At 31.7% G+C, this 16,422-nt stretch overlaps 1 protein-coding gene and 1 long non-coding RNA gene across 2 annotated transcripts; both read right to left on the bottom strand.

Annotated features, from left to right (window-relative positions):
- Nucleotides 1-2,082: 2,082 nt before the first annotated feature.
- LOC126265740 (uncharacterized) lies at nt 2,083-16,139 on the bottom strand. The gene is made up of 7 exons (XR_007548197.1): nt 15,811-16,139; nt 15,476-15,602; nt 15,141-15,267; nt 14,582-14,677; nt 14,008-14,133; nt 11,101-11,272; nt 2,083-2,547 (listed from the first exon to the last, which is right to left on the bottom strand). It is a non-coding gene; the product is annotated as an uncharacterized LOC126265740 (long non-coding RNA).
- On the bottom strand, nt 5,548-10,460 carry LOC126265734 (intermembrane lipid transfer protein Vps13-like). The gene is made up of 3 exons (XM_049968194.1): nt 7,684-10,460; nt 6,266-7,605; nt 5,548-6,202 (listed from the first exon to the last, which is right to left on the bottom strand). The coding sequence occupies exons 2-3, from the start codon at nt 6,485-6,487 to the stop codon at nt 5,834-5,836; spliced, it is 591 nt and encodes a 196-aa protein (XP_049824151.1). The 5' UTR covers nt 6,488-7,605; nt 7,684-10,460; the 3' UTR covers nt 5,548-5,833.
- Nucleotides 16,140-16,422: the final 283 nt, after the last annotated feature.

The raw sequence follows: 16,422 nt of genomic DNA, 5'->3' as shown, positions 1-16,422 counted from the left end.
TTTCTGCTCGTCGGAATGTCACAAAATATCTCACTAAGTCACGAAGTATAGATATAAGGAGTCCGAACGGTATAGGCTCTTCCGCAGTATTCCTGGTATACAATATTAAACCCAGATCATAGTTCTCTTTTCTGCCACTGGCTGCGCAAATGTTCAGGACGTACCAATGTTATTATTATTATCACACGTAAATACGCGCTGGCTGTAATTTCGTACATTGCGGGATATGTGGCCCGTAAAGTGAGTCGATTCGCCAAATGTTTTGAGTGCTCGGAATCTTTACAGTCAAATGGATTTAAGGCTCGTGACAAATTTATACGATACATGGATAAAGGCGCTTTAATTTATCCAAGCGATCAATTATTTAATTTAATTACAAGTTTAGAAGAAATTGTACTAATGGTAGTTGGCACAAAGACAGTGTATATTGATACAATGTTTGAGATATTAGATGACGTATCTAAAATAAATATCTCAATTTTTGTTGGCTGTGATGAGCATAAAAAAGAATTAACGAAAAAAATAATTAACAATTTCTTAATAATGCGGCGCCACTTTCTTGTAAAATGTTTTAATAAAAGTGCGACGGCGAGAAAAGTTAAATCAAAAAAAGCTAGAAAGAATTCCAAATTACTGTAACTTACGTTTATCATTAAAAGAAAAAAATAATCACCTTAACTTAAATGATAATTTAAACTTTCTTACTGCGAAGAGAAATTTCCACAAGTGTACTTGTCAAATCTAAATTGTTTAGTATTTAAATGTTAAATCTTTTATTTATAACTAATACGATTATTAAATACTGAAATTAATAGGCATTTAACCATTTTAGATTTTATATTCACTACTTAATTTACAGAAACTATTTTTAATTTCTTGACTTTACTTATAATTTGTTTAATAATTTTACACGTAGAGACAAAAAATAAACTATAATTTTAATTCTTAAAAACCTGTTGATAACATTAATTTATTTTTTTAATAATATAGTTTGGTTTTCCACTCACAGTTGCTTGTTGTCTCTGCACGCAAGAAGAAACCGGATGAGACGTATATGGAATACTTCCGTGACGTGGTCAGCTTGTGCCAGTCGATAGGGGCTGATAATAAACAAACAGTGTTTTAACTGCCAGGAGGTAGGTCACATCGGACGCAACTGCCCACGATCCAGAACCAACACTGTCTGTCGTCTTTGCAAGAAACGGAGATATTATGATGTGAGGTGTCCCAAGAGGAGAGACGTTTAACCGCGATTCGATGTACAACGAATCAACGTTCTCCAAATGTCTGTGACTGGCTACCGCAAATGGGGCGTTACACCAGAAGGAAACGGGCTATCCGTGTACCTAGACACTGGTAGCGAGTGTAACGTCATCTCGTCGGAATGCGTGAAGAGAATAGGTCTTCAAACGAAACCTATACAAGCGACATTGCAGCTGGCGGTGACTGTCGACCGATGCCAACTGACGGTGGATACAGTTCTTGTGTCCATACACCTCCTAGATGTGGATTTGTTAATCGGTCAACCTGTGTTGAACGTTGGGCATACCCCTATGGAGGTGAAAGGCCAGGAAGTGACCTTGTCTTGTTCCACAGACCAGGGGACGCAGGAGGAAATGGTCATCCAACTAGAGCGAGAGCTTCGCCTCGGACCAGGTGCCACGCGGATGACGTTAGTTCGCTTGCTTGGACGCCATCAAGGAGAAACCACAATTCTTGTCAGGATCCTAGATGATCACCGTCAACCACTGGCCATGTTCAATGTCAAGTTCCACCCAGACAGCGACCAGGCTACGGTGCGCTTGACTAACTTATCGCAGAGTGAGGTCACCATCACCGAAGGAACCAGTCTGACCAAGGTACACCGGAGAGAGGTGCCCGAGAACAACGAAGTTGAGGTGAGAGATCGAGTAGTTGTAGAGGGCGTAGATGAAGGGGTGATGGTAGTTTAGATGATGTCGACCGCAAAAAGCTGGGCGACTTGCTCGTAGAACTTGCAGACTGTTTCACAGAAGGTACAAGCGACGTCGGAGCCAGTTCGTTAGCGACTATGGAGATAATACTTACCACAAACACGACGACGAACGATGCTGAACCAAGGCGACTATCCGGCTCGGATCTCAGACGGTGTCTTAACTGCCAGGAGGTAGGTCACATCGGACGCAACTGCCCACGGTCCAGGACCAAGGATGTCTGTTGCCTTTGCAAGGAACGGGGACATTATGCAGAGAGGTGTCCCAAGAGGAGAGACATTAAACCACGATTCGATGTACAGCGAATCAACGTTCTCCAAATGTCTGTGCCTGGGTACCACAAATGGGGCGTTACACCAGAAGGAAACGAGCTATCCGTGTACCTAGACACTGGTAGCGAGTGTAACGTCATCTCACCGGAATGCGTAAAGAGGATAGACCTTCAAACGAAACCTATACAAGCGACATTGTCAAGATTTGGGGGCGGCAGGACAGATGCAAACAGACAGACTCTGCTGGCGGTGACTGTCGACCGATGCCAACTGACGGTGTATGCAGTTATTGCGTCCATACACTAAGAAGGACAGAGACATCAGACTTTGCGTTAAGATAAAGCTATCAACAAAACAAAATATAATCTATCTATGGTTGATGTTTTACGGTTAATTTATTTTTCTATATGTTTAACATCTATGAAATGGAATTTGTGTTCAAGTGGTGGAAAATTAGAGGAATTGGACATTGTTTGTCATCTGTTACTTAACATGTCTTCAAAATACAATAATGTAACTGCAATTGACACACTAACTTGTGACAATTTAACACTTGCCTTTGTGAAAAACAGACTCTTGGACGAAGAATCAAAAATAAACGATAAAAAGTAATACTTTACTCCTGAATTACTGAATTATCTCCTCAACAGCATTTACTTCTTAGAAAGGTCAAAGAAAAACAACACAAAGATTTCCTTACAATTGTAAAAACTAAAAAAACCAGGCCACAAATAGATTGATTGTAAGAAAAGGATAAATAACGAGAAAAACAAGAATCCTCAGAGTACCAAGACATTTACACAACAACTTAAAGATGTAATGGAAAAAGTTGTTGAGAGCGTAAACATGATAATATATTTCTTCACGAAATCGGTGAAAATGAAAAAATTTATTATTAGCAGTCGCATACCTATGAGAACATTGACTGATTCCACCTCTCAACCGCCTCTCCACAAACAACACAGTATCGACATTTTGAATTAATTCCAACGAACATCTAGTATAATATAACATAGCATCCCAGGAATATCCTGGTAATATATAATAGTGTGCAGGATCCAATTTATAATTTTTATGACAATTATTGCGAAACTCTTCAAATACATCCGTTAATAATAGTACGTCAGTTTTTAAATATCCGAATATCCGAATACTCCCTAAATTTTTAATGTTAAGTGCACGCCAAACGTTTTGACAATGTAGATAATCCTCATTGCTAAATCTACTACAATCGTTTAAGTGGTTTGTAAAATGTTCGATGGATGGTAAATATTTCATCGACAATTTATTATATGAATCCAAATAGTCATATGGAAAATAACCCTTTTTGTATAACAAATATAAATTTTCATCAGATACATTCGCAAATTCCGTATCTAGAATGGGTTTCGTTTCTAAATTTGATGCCAACTTTGCCAAATTTGTTAACATAAATCTAAATGAATCGATAAATCTAAATCTAATGTTTGTATTCTCATCAACACAGTTATTTTATCAAAATTTGCCATTTCTTTTATTATAAAATGCCCATGTAACCGGATAAGTTGTGAAAGACAACTGGAATCATAAATTTGGTTTTATAATTTAAATTACAATGTTGATGAGCCACACCGCGAAATTTTCCTGTAAAATGACAATGATCTCGAACAACAATTGAATGTTGCATAAAGGAAACTTGACAAATGTGACAAATAGAAGATGATGATGATGATGATGATGATAAATTATAATTATCGATCATGGGTTCAATATGAATCATTTTTTCCTTTACAAATTGAGAAATTATTTTCAGTTGGTTATTAAACCAGAGCATACAATAATCACTCTTGCTACGATAACTTTTATAAAATGATAAACTATCATCATATGAGTACTTAACATAAAATCCTACATTAAACAACTCATGCTTTTGATTACGTCTAGTATTAATCAAATTTTCATCGTCATCATTAAATGGTGACAGAATTGTTTCGAAATCAGCATAAATAATGAATGGAACTTTCTCCTTATTAATATAATTTCTAAAACTTATATATTTATAATCTGGAAAACTTATTTTATATTTGTTTTTTTTATTACAATATTCAATGTGGTCTTTTAATTTATTTGTATTACTAAAATAATTTAGACATCAATCGCAAATGTGCACTTGATTGTGACTATTGGATAATGCTATCGTAAATTATCATCATCATCATCATTATCAATTTCAGATTGATTGTATTTTTTGTGAAATATTAATAGATTAACATGTCTATATAATTTTTCTTCAGTCAGACGACACGGAACCACCATCATGGAACTATTTTTGTTTTTACCACCCCCATCCTCTTCTAAAGTATATACATTAATAGATATTTTATTCATTTTTTCAAATTTTCCAATGGCTCTCATTGAAATTGGAAACTTAATGTTAAATTTAAAACTTCATTAAAATGTGGATATGAGGATGTTCTATATGGTTTACCTCGAGGTGGAAACAGAGCTGAAACTGTTGACCATGCGAAACAAAATTCATATGAATTTTGAACATTAATACAAGCTTTTCTATTTTTTATGAATTTAGGTAGTTGCAAAAAGGATGAACCACCATTTCCCATTTCATATTTATTCACATTTATTTCAAGGTTTAAAATCCTTTGTAAAGCCCATCCACTATCACGTTCTTGATACTCTTCTAATTTATTCAAAATTTTATCTACAATATGTTCAACAAACCATTTTTTTAAGTCAGACCCTAAATCCAAAATCTCATATTTAGTATTGAAAAATTTAATTTCACTTTCCCCACTAGATTTAACAAATGCGCCGCTAAAACAGGAATTTAATTTCATTACTTTATGTGTTTTAAACAATTTTTTAATATTACGTCTAAATAAAAGAAAGCTGTCATTGAAAAAATGAATAATATCTTTATGTTGCAAATTAATAATTATACCTGTTAGTATGCGAGAATTAAAGCATGTATTTAACATTTGCCAACAAATACGATTTTCTTTTTCTTTTTTATCGCATCTCGTGGTATCATGTTGTTTAAATATCAATTGTTTTTTATATGTTTTCGTTAAGTTTATATTGGATTATAATTTTCGTTTTGTGCCAATACTTAAATCTTCTTGTCTTATAGTTTGCAATATTAGTTTAATGTTGCCATCAATTAATTTTTTTTCATTTTTCAATTAGTGATTTACTCATTATATTTACTGCATGATTAATTGTTTTAACTATTTCATTGCAAACATTTTTTTTTAATATTTTTATATTTACAGTGTGTGGTGGGGAGGAAACAAAAGTTCAACGAATTCAATAAATGCATGATGTTTTATTGATTTTTTTCTCATTGTGTTTTTGATGTATCCTACTACTACTACTACTACATTAGGGAATATTAAGAAAACTTCAACAAGACATTAATTTATATGCACTGAAACGTAAGTAGTTGATGAAATTAAGAAACTTAAAATAATACATTTGAATGATGAAGCAACATCATGGAAACAGTGAGTGAAACGATTCGTAAAATAGAACAACTATTAACGGAGAAAGAAAAATCATTGTGTTACTGTATTAAAAATAAACTGCTTTATATTAGAAAACAGCCGGAACATTGTTATGATGATGGGGAGTCATCGGAGCAACAGCAACACTCTTGGGTAGCGGTACCGGGGCCAGGATAACCGGAAACAGACAATCGAACATCTGATTGTCGATCTGAATCCTGTTAACTTTGACGTGCAGCTGCATCTGATTGGGACTGGTCTTCAGGTTAAGCCACAATCCGGTTTGGTAGCAACGTCTGATGCTCCTCCTGCCCGGCTTGTAGTACTCCATGGTTTCGAAGTCGATTTCCGTCCTGCCGTCGACCGAGACTCGATGCGGTGGCTTGTCGCCAGTCATCACACGGTTTTGGTACAACTGGGAGGCCTCCTCGATGTGTTCGGTGTCCTTGCTGGGCAACTGCACAGAGAGAATTAACGTCAGAGGTTTGATTAATGATTTGATGGTTTAATTAATTAGTACCGGCTTGAATCGTTTGGATTTGAGCTTGCCGTTCTCCCAGATGATGCCCGAGCTGGCGATGGCCACGTACAATATTTCCTGTCTGATGGTGTTGTTCACCAGGGACACACCAATGCCTTGGATCTGTACGTTGATGTCTTGTTGGATGAGCTCCATCATGCTCGACGACTGGGCCTGCTCTGCTATAGTCTTATCACCGGTGAACAGCAGCACCCTTTGCATCCCATCAATATTAAACTAAGGAATAACAATAACACAACAAACTTGGAAGATATAAGTAAAGCAATTGAGTGGGCAGAAGAAGTTATAGAAGATGAATATACAGATAACAATGACTAGAGTCAACACAGCACACGCTAACTTTTGGAGTGCGGAGATGGGATGGGTTCCCTTGACAGGGTTTCGATAGATAAAGGAGATAAATCAATTCACTTTACTGGATGTTGCTGGTCCACTCCAGACGCCACCGACGGTCCCGACACGTGCAATTGTTTTCACATAAGGATATGTATTCAAAAAGCCAATGAACTTATAAATGTAATGAAGTAGTAGTAAAAAAAAGGACAAGAAATAAAAGTATACTTATAATATTGAAGTCAATTTGTTCTTGGTGTCTTTTCTTGATCATTGCTCTTAATAAACAGGTTTGCATAAGAAGATAAAAATTACAAACACGCAAACCGGTATGTTCTAAAGTAATAATTGCATTCGCAGTCAAATATTCACAGCGACAACAACAACAGATTATCTTTTAAATTTGGCACTGTACTGTTCTTGTGGTTGTGGCCAATTATTAGATACTTGCCAGAAATATAATAATAATAATAATAATTATGATTATGTACCTTACATTAGTAATGTTGGATTAGTTAATTTTAAAGAATTAATAGACATAAGTGATAGGATTTGGGATAAATATGCAGATTTTTTATGTCAAAGGAAGCATTGAAGGTTGTGTGTAATTAATAATAATTGAAATAAATGTATTTAAATAATTATAATCGAATCCGGACCTCTGATTCATCCAGGCGGAAATCCAATTTCAAGTGCACCGCGTCACTTCGGACAATTCGCGCTACAACGCAGTAGTGATAGCCCTGGATATTGAAAGCATCCAGGAGGTGTCTGACTTAATTCGCGCACCACCCGAGTCCGGTAGATACGAAACTCTGAAGCAAGCTGTACTGGCGCGTTTTCTGGACTCTCCTGACGCGCAACTCCATGAACTCATCACGAGAATTGAGCTTGGGGACAAAAAGCCGTCACAACTGTTGCGCGAGATGCGCAGCCTCGCCGGTGACTGCGTCGGAGATCAGGTGCTGCGCGTAAGATGGCAAAACCTGTTGCCGGCGCAAACGCGACGCATGCTGCTTCTCTTCAAAATGAAGTCGCTGGACGAGCTCGCAGAACTCGCGGACCATCTCCACACCATCGGCCCAACCGTTTGCTCGACCACCTGGGCAACCACGGCTGAGCAGTCCTTGCACGTAGCCGCCGTCGGATCGGGAAAGCAACCTGCTGCGAAAATTTTTTTAATGGTAGGTATCATCTGGGGGGATGCAGTTATAAATTGACCACATTTTAGAAATGAATCAGTTCGAAGAGAAAGAAATATCCATCGACAACAATTTTGCAATTGTCTGTGTCTGAGTTTATATCTGTCTGTGTCTCTTTAGTTACAATAAATATTTGTAGAACAATGAACATAAACGCAATTAATTCGAAGGTTCAATTGAAGAAATATTCACCAATAAGAAGTTTGGAAAAACAAAAAAAATATATGATAAGCAATATGCATATAGTGGACAGTAAATATGGAAAAACAGTACAAGTCGAATTGGATGAGAAAATGATATATCTGCCCAAAAGGCTAGTTCCCATTGTAGAGGCTGAAATTTCCAAATTTAAACCTGACAAATATTCGCTTATATATAAAGCAGAACTGCCTCACAATACGGTTGACATTGAAATAATTGAAAATTAATTTATTTTATTGTAAAAATATAATATCCAATAATTGTAATAATAATAATAATATCTGTGAAATTAGTAATGTTTGCGATGAAATAGTTAAAACAATTAATCATGCAGTAAATATAATGAGTAAATCACAAATTGAAAAATGGAAAAAAATAATTGATGGCAACATTAAACTAATATTGCAAACGATAAGACAAGAAGATTTAAGTGGTACAAAATGAAAATTATATTCCAATATAAACTTAATGAAAACATAAAAAACAATTGATATTTAAACAACATGATGCCACGAGATGCGATAAAAAAAGATAATCGTGTTTGTTGGCAAATGTTAAATACATGCTTTAATTCTCGCATACTAACAGGTATAATTATTAATTTGCAACATAAAGATATTATTCATTTTTTTAATGACAGCTTTCTTTTATTTGGAAGAATGCTGGGGCTGTCAACGGATCATTCCATTGATATTGAAAAGATTTTAAGAATATGGTAATCATGATACGAAACGATCCCAGGAGAGAAAATTGTACGAGAAACAACAAGAACTAACTCAGTCTATCAAGTCGTACTACTTCGAACTATAAGAGCTATTTGCCGAATATGACCAGCAGTTCAGGGTAGAAGAATTCAGGAAGTTCTTCGAAACCGGAATGGCCAAAGAATTTTGCAACAACTATAGATTAATCATAGACGAAGATATGAGCTGGGAAAAACTGAAAATGATAGTCAACATGCAAGACGATGTGGTACAACGCAAACCTGCAAAAGAAGCCAAGCATTCCAAGCTGCTTCAATCAAGTCCAGCATGGAAAATATTTGTGTGCCACAATAAATTGTAAATTTAAAATTTGCTGTCACTGAGTCTTCTGGCCAAGTTCCTCAACACGGTTTCTTTAATACTAAACCAACATGCCACTAATTTATTGCAGCTCTAAAAACAGTAGTTCTAAATAAATTAAGTCTTCCTATAATAGTTAATAATAATTCAAAAGATGATGGTGGTGATTCTTTAGGGGCATTTTCCAAATTTATTTCAGATTCCGTAAACTCTGTTTCGAACCCGAATGTTTGTATTTTCGAGTCAGATTTAATAAATGTTGAAAATTATTTAATTGTAGTAGTTCCTTTCAAGGTGTTGCTTATGTAGCTGGGTATTTATTTAAAAAAATTCAAATTCCACAATACGATTCAGTAAAAACCCGAAACAGGTATGATTCGCTGAAGGCGGGCATTATTGAGGTGGACACGGTATCTGAAAGCATCGGCAACGACAATGACAACAGGGCAATGACAAAATTGGGGGAATTAGCGCAACAAAGAAAACCACGAGAATTTCTTCCATCATTCTCCAGGCAACCACGACCAGGGAATGATAGAACTGAAGAGGCACTTCACAAAGGGTTTTACCATAAAGTACACAAAGAATAACATCCATGTCCTTGCCAGAGACATAACGGAATACACTAAATATGTGGATGGACTTAGGGAGAGCGATAAGGCCTTCCACACATACACAACACCATCAAACAAAATCCACACGTTCTTGATGTGACGGTTCGACGCCGAACTCGAACCAAGAGAAATGGGGGAAGGACTCGCCGAAGAGCACAGAATTAAAATACACAACATATACAAAATGAAAACTCAGTTCCGACCCCGAGATCACACTAAAATGGACGAACCAAAACCTTAGACACATCCTGAATACCAGAATATTCTGGGAAAGAAGGAAATCGGAACGAAGCGTCATCCAATGCCATCGATGCCAGGCATGGGGCCACGCCACTTCCAACTGCAACAGACAATACGCACACCTGTACCAAGTCGAGGGACCTACCGGCTAGATGCGTGAACTGTCAAACTAAGCTTAAAAAAGGTTCTATTACAAAAATATTGATTCCTCTTATAAAACGCCTAGGAGTTAAAAGTAATGAACCAGACAGTGAAGATTTTGATCTTGAAGATGAAGATACACCAGTTACATCTCTCTCCGCTATTAATACTGCAACTGTTTCATTAATAAACAAATTAGAGAATGTGATTAACAAAGTAATGACGAATGTTCCAACCCAAAGAAACAAAACAAAAGATTAAAAATAGGACATAAATTTAAAAAACAATTACAATTATAGCAAGTAAATATTATTTTTGTGTACATTTTTTAAAATATTACTAATAGCGGTATTTTGTGAATGAGGTCAGATGCATGTCTGAGTCATGTATTGTTACTTACATAACTAAGGAAAGTAGTCAGCAGGACAATGCAGAACCACACACAACAAGAATCACCCAGAAAACTATTGTGCGACTACAATGGGAAGTTCTATATCACCTTCCGTACTCACCAGACCTTGCCACAGGTGACTACCACCTGGTTTTGGTCTCGGACAACCACCTCAGCACCAACGTTTCCAAAGCGAAATCGAAAAGAGGAAATTTCGAAGTTAGAAATAAACATAGTAAATAAGATAAAAAAGAAGTAAAATACAAGGGAATAATGAGTGTCTCATATGTTAAACCAAAAACATTTTAAAGAGGAATTCTTGAATCCTTATTAAGGTAAATAGAAAATATCTTAAATCCAACAGACACATAAGAGATGTATAAACCATAACAACTGTAATGGATAACCTTTATATTTTAAACTAAAATCAGCCTTTAGGTACTTGTTATAATTGTCAATTCATCAACTCCAATGTTCAAAGAGCAGCAGGTTATAAACCTTAGTTGAGACAAATGAACAAGTATACAAGTAAGTGGATATGTACTATTGAAGGAATAAATTACATTGTTACAAATTTGCAAACTAAATACATAAAATTACTTATGAAAGTACACAACTGGGGCAGCACCTTGTCGTTATGTCAATATCCAAATTAAAATAGACTTTATTAATGTTCTAAGAGTTCGAACCCGAGATCTCCCAATTATTTTGCTGTGCAAGTACATTGACATAATCAATTGGTTCGAGTGGCTGAAGAAAGTAAAATCGATGAGTAGTTTCCGAGTAAATGATCCTAATACCTAAAACACAAAAAGATCACAAACGTTAGAACATATTTTAACTATATACTTATTGATATATTGTCAAAATTCAAAATTTTAAGTAGTTAACAAAACGTTTTGGGATAGATACACAAATAACCATTTTTAACCAATTTTAAATTTCTTTGTGATTCTGGAGAGAAATGATAACATGAGTCAAAGACAACCTGAAATATCAAGTCTATAACAAACTCTCTTCAAGTTACAATTATGACTCCTAAATGTTTAAAGAGGAAGTCACTGTAGAGAGAATGTCTTAATTCTTAATCTTAATCAAAATTGGTGTATCAAAAATTAATATTAAAAATAAAATAATAAACCTGAATTATTGTTTTCAAATTTACTAAAAAACATAAAAAATAAAATCATAACACACTGAAAACTTTAGAACCAGTTAGTTCTTAGTCACTGAGTATAATTTGTTATAATATTTTAAGATGATTAATTTTAATTATATTTTCAATACTAATTTTTAAAAGGGAAAATAAAAAGACTTATTTAAAAGTCATGGGGAACTACTCGAAGGTAGTCGCAATGAAATATTTTCTTCGCAGGATGTATTTTCATAATCTAAAATTTTTATTATATATTATTATAGTTAACAGTAGTATTAAAAGAAGTATAAATAATTTTTTTATGATATAAACTAAATATTAATTTAGACATTTTCAGTCTTATTTAGTATTTTTGAAATTAACTCAACTTAACAATTCATAGAAATTAATTAATATATCTTTCTAAATAAATGTATTTGAGAAAGTATACAAAATGTTTAAAGATAATTTTTAAAGGTAAATTTAAAAATATAAATTTATTAAATTTTAATGTTAATTAATATTTTTATGTTAGAAGTAATTAAACAATTAATAGAAATTAATGTAAAATTTTGTAAAATTACAAAGTAAAATAAGACAAATTTTACTTTGTAATTTTACAATTTAAAGTCAAAAATCATTGAAAAATCTTTGAAAATATTCATATTACTTAAAAAATATATTAAAATTTGTTAAAAACATAACTACATTACACAAAATTTGATATACAATAAGAAAATTTTAAATTAGTAAAATTTTCAACTTCAACTACGAAAATAAAGATAAAAATGAAACAACATCAATTAATTATATAAACAAAAATTATCAAATTTCAGCAAATAATGTTTGAAACTAAACAAATTTGAAAATTTACAATTTTAAGCCAAAAATAACTAGAAGAACATTGAAAAAATTTAAATTACTTGGAAAATATCTTTAAGTTTTGTTAAAATGTTTTAAAATTAGATATTCAATATGAAAATTTTAAATTGGTGTAATTTTTCAACATAATCCGATAATAAAAGTGAAAATGTAAGAAATTTAATTGATTATATAAACAAAAATCATCAAACTAGACAAATTTGAAAATTATATAGCGTAATTTGAGAATTTTAAGCTGAAATGAAGAAATTCAATTATTCCGTTTGAAATAAGTCTGTAGAAAAGGATATCAAAATATGGCAATTAAACTATTAAATCACTTGACCCCGGAGTAAATTCTTCTCTACTTAATCTGGAAATAATTGTGACAGTTAAAATACTTAAAAAATTTACTAAAACAGTTGCTCTACATATTTTCATTACAATTTTTTTCATTAAACTTATAGATAATCAATTTTCTAAAAGAATTAAAATTGTTATTTGAAATATTAAAAAAATAAAATTAAAACAAAATTATAAAATTTAAAATATTAAGCTTAAAAAATTAAAAATGGTCAGTTAAATTGTAATTTTAAAAACACACAATCAGCATAATAACTAGCAAAATCGGGGCAGTTTTTAAGAAAAAAACAGGGTAGTTAAGCTTTAGATGTCGAGAGTTAATGTACGTTTGTTGTAATAAAGTGTATTATTGTGAATTTGTTTTAATCAAACCAAAACGACAGATTAACAGTCGCTAATCTATCATTTATATAATAGATACATTGAAAAAATATATTATAATTTATATATAGGGTAAAAATTTGTAATATTGGCTTAAATATGACAAGATAAAATTTTAAAATTGTTGCGCTATATGTCCAATATCTTTATATCCATATATTATTCATATATTAATCAAAATTTATTTCTACAATACGAATCTGGACGATTGTAATTGCGCTTCTTAAAACACACGATGAATATAATATTACACAAAAGAAGTTAATAGTAAATGTGAAACTGACCTTTTATATTTGTGTTTCTAATTCATTTAATTTTCTCTCTTGCTAAAATTTCAAGTTACATTTAAGTTAAAAAATACAGAATATTAATATTCTAGATTGTAAAGGTTGAGGCTTTTGTGACCATAGTTTTCATATATATAATAGTTGTTCAGGTTTATTGGTCAAAGTTTGTTGAAATTAGTTCCTGTAGATTGATACAAATTGTGACAAGACACCTTGGTGATAAATGATCGTATTTAAATAGTCAAAAATAATTGCCCACCATACATATTTAAATTAAACACTTGCACAACAATTGTGAACAGATAAAATTTGTAAGATAACTTTAAGTACAATAAGGTAAAATTTAAAATTTATTAGTTTATATGTCCAACATTTACTTATCTATATCTTATCCATATATTAATGAAAATTTATATTTTTACAACTGAATGGTTATAATTGTACTTTTAAAAACACACAACCAGTATGATACTATGTAAAATTAGTTTATAGTAAATGTGGGACTGACCTTATAACTTATATTTGTGATTCATTTCATTTCCTATCTTCATAAAATAACATGCCAGTTCAATTTTTTATTTGTCCTAAGGAAGTTACAACTTGGTGGGAAGCTTTTTAGTTTCTTGGTTAAATGCTGAAAACATATTAGTTATTCAATTTATTAAAATAATTTTGTATAAGTTAAAAATATAGTATAATATAATTTATATTCTAAATTATTGTGAGTGACAAATATTGTTGAACAATATACACAGAAAAGATACCTTGGAAGTAACTTATTTAAATAGCCAAAAATAATTGTCCTGCATACATATTTATACCAAACACGTACACAACAATTTCAAACAGTTAAAATTTGTAAGGTATCTTTTAGTACGATACAATAAAATTTAATTTTTTAAATTTATATTACACTATATAGTGTAACATGCATATGAGCATATGCTCAATATTTGCTTATCCACATATTAATGAAAATTTATATTTCCACAATACAAAATTGAACAGTTGTAATTGTACTTATAAAAACACATAATCAGTATCATAATATGCAATTAGTTTATAGAAAATATGAAACTGACCTTTTATATTTACTTTTCTGATTCATTTCATTTCCTTTTCTCATAAAATAACATGACAGTTTAAAACTTGGTGGACAGTTTTTTCTTGGTTAAATACTGAAAACAAAATATTGAAATTAGTTATCCAATTTATTAAAATAATATTAGATAATAGTTAAGTTAAAAGATATAGTGTATTATAATTTATATACTAACTTATTGTGAGTGAAAAATATTGTAGATACCAATTATGACAACATTTAAAACAGAAAAAACACTTTGGAGGTAACTTGTGATAACTGATCAAATTTAAATAATCAAAAATAATTGCTCTGCATACATATTTGTATTAAACACATGCACAACAATTTTGAACAATTAAAATTTGTAAGATAACCTTAAGTACAATAAGATAAAATTTAAAGTTTTTTACACTATATATCCAACACTTACTTAACCATATATTAATGAAAATTTATATTTTTATAATACAAAACTGAACAATTGTAATTGAGCTTTTAAAAACACACAATTGGTATGATACTATGGAAAATTTGTTTATACCAAATGTAAGGCCTACCTTATATATTTACATTTCTGACTCATTTTATATCATTTCCTAATAAAATAGTATGCTAGTTTAGTTTTTCATTTGTACTAAGGAACTTCCAACTTGGTAGGAAGCTTTTTAGTTTCTTGGTTAAATGCTGAAAACCAAAAATTGATATGTTATTCAGTTTAATTTGAAATATTAGTTAGTTACACATTAGATTATATGTTTATCATTTACTTATCTACATATTAATGGAAATTTATGTTTTTGCAATACAAAACTGAACAATTGTAATTGCGCTTTTAAAAACACAATCAGTATGATACTGTGCAAAATTTGTTTATAGTAAATGTGAGACTCACCTTATATATTTACATTTCTGATACATTCCATGTAATTTCCTCATAAAATGATATGGCAGTTTAGTTTTTCATTTGTACTAAGGAACTTTCAACATGGTAGGAAGCTTTTTAGTTTCTCGGTTAAATGCTAAAAACCAAAAATTGATATTATTCAATTTTATTTTAAATATTAGTTAATTATGCATTAGATTATATGTTCATCAGTTACTTATCTACATATTAATGAAAATTTATATTTTCACAATACAAAATTGAACAGTTGGAATTATACTTATAAAAACACACAATCAGTATCATACAAAGCAAAATTAGTTTATAGTAAATATGAGACTGACCTTTTATATTTACGTTTCTGATTATTTTCATTTCCTTTCTTCGTAAAAATTCATGCCAGTTTAATTTCTCCTTTGTCCCAAGAAACTTACAATTAGTCGAGAGCTTCTTCCTTTCTGTTATGTTATAATTAAAAATTCAGTACTGGTTATTTAATATAATAATATTGGTGTCATTAAAAGTACCTTATACTTTATACACATGGTTTATTATGAATAACTGAACAAAGCACAAGCGGACGACCAAAAACGCCATTTTATATCTTCCCTGATGAGCACGCCACCCGTATGACATCGAAGTGTTTCGCTTGCAAACTGAATGGACAATAATATTGTTAACAATTAATCTTTTAAAAATGAAAATAATCTGGAAAGTAAAATACATTAAATGACCATACCAATAAATTAAGAATATAATTACCAGAAGAATAAGAATAATATATTGTTTTTAGAAACACCACAGGAATATAATCTGTAATGTAAAATATTTTAATTAATGAATCATTAAATTAGGAGAAGGAATATACTTACTAAAAAAAAAAACAAAAAAAATTAATACACTATTCTAACAATTATTCAATCACAAAGAACACAAAACTTTTACAAAGAACAAAT

Source organism: Aethina tumida, chromosome 5 (genome assembly GCF_024364675.1).
Source record: "Aethina tumida isolate Nest 87 chromosome 5, icAetTumi1.1, whole genome shotgun sequence".
Classification (NCBI taxonomy): Eukaryota; Metazoa; Arthropoda; class Insecta; order Coleoptera; family Nitidulidae; genus Aethina; species Aethina tumida.
Note: the sequence above shows the minus strand (reverse complement) of the source record. Positions and strands in the feature narration are given on the sequence as shown.

Excerpts from the sequence above, each read along its gene's own strand:
- LOC126265734 (XM_049968194.1), bottom strand. The coding sequence starts at position 6,487 with ATGCAAAGGGTGCTGCTGTTCACCGGTGATAAGACTATAGCAGAGCAG. Across the intron at positions 6,203-6,265 it reads AATCCAAACGATTCAAGCCG|TTGCCCAGCAAGGACACCGA; the intron begins GTACTAATTAAT and ends CTCTCTGTGCAG.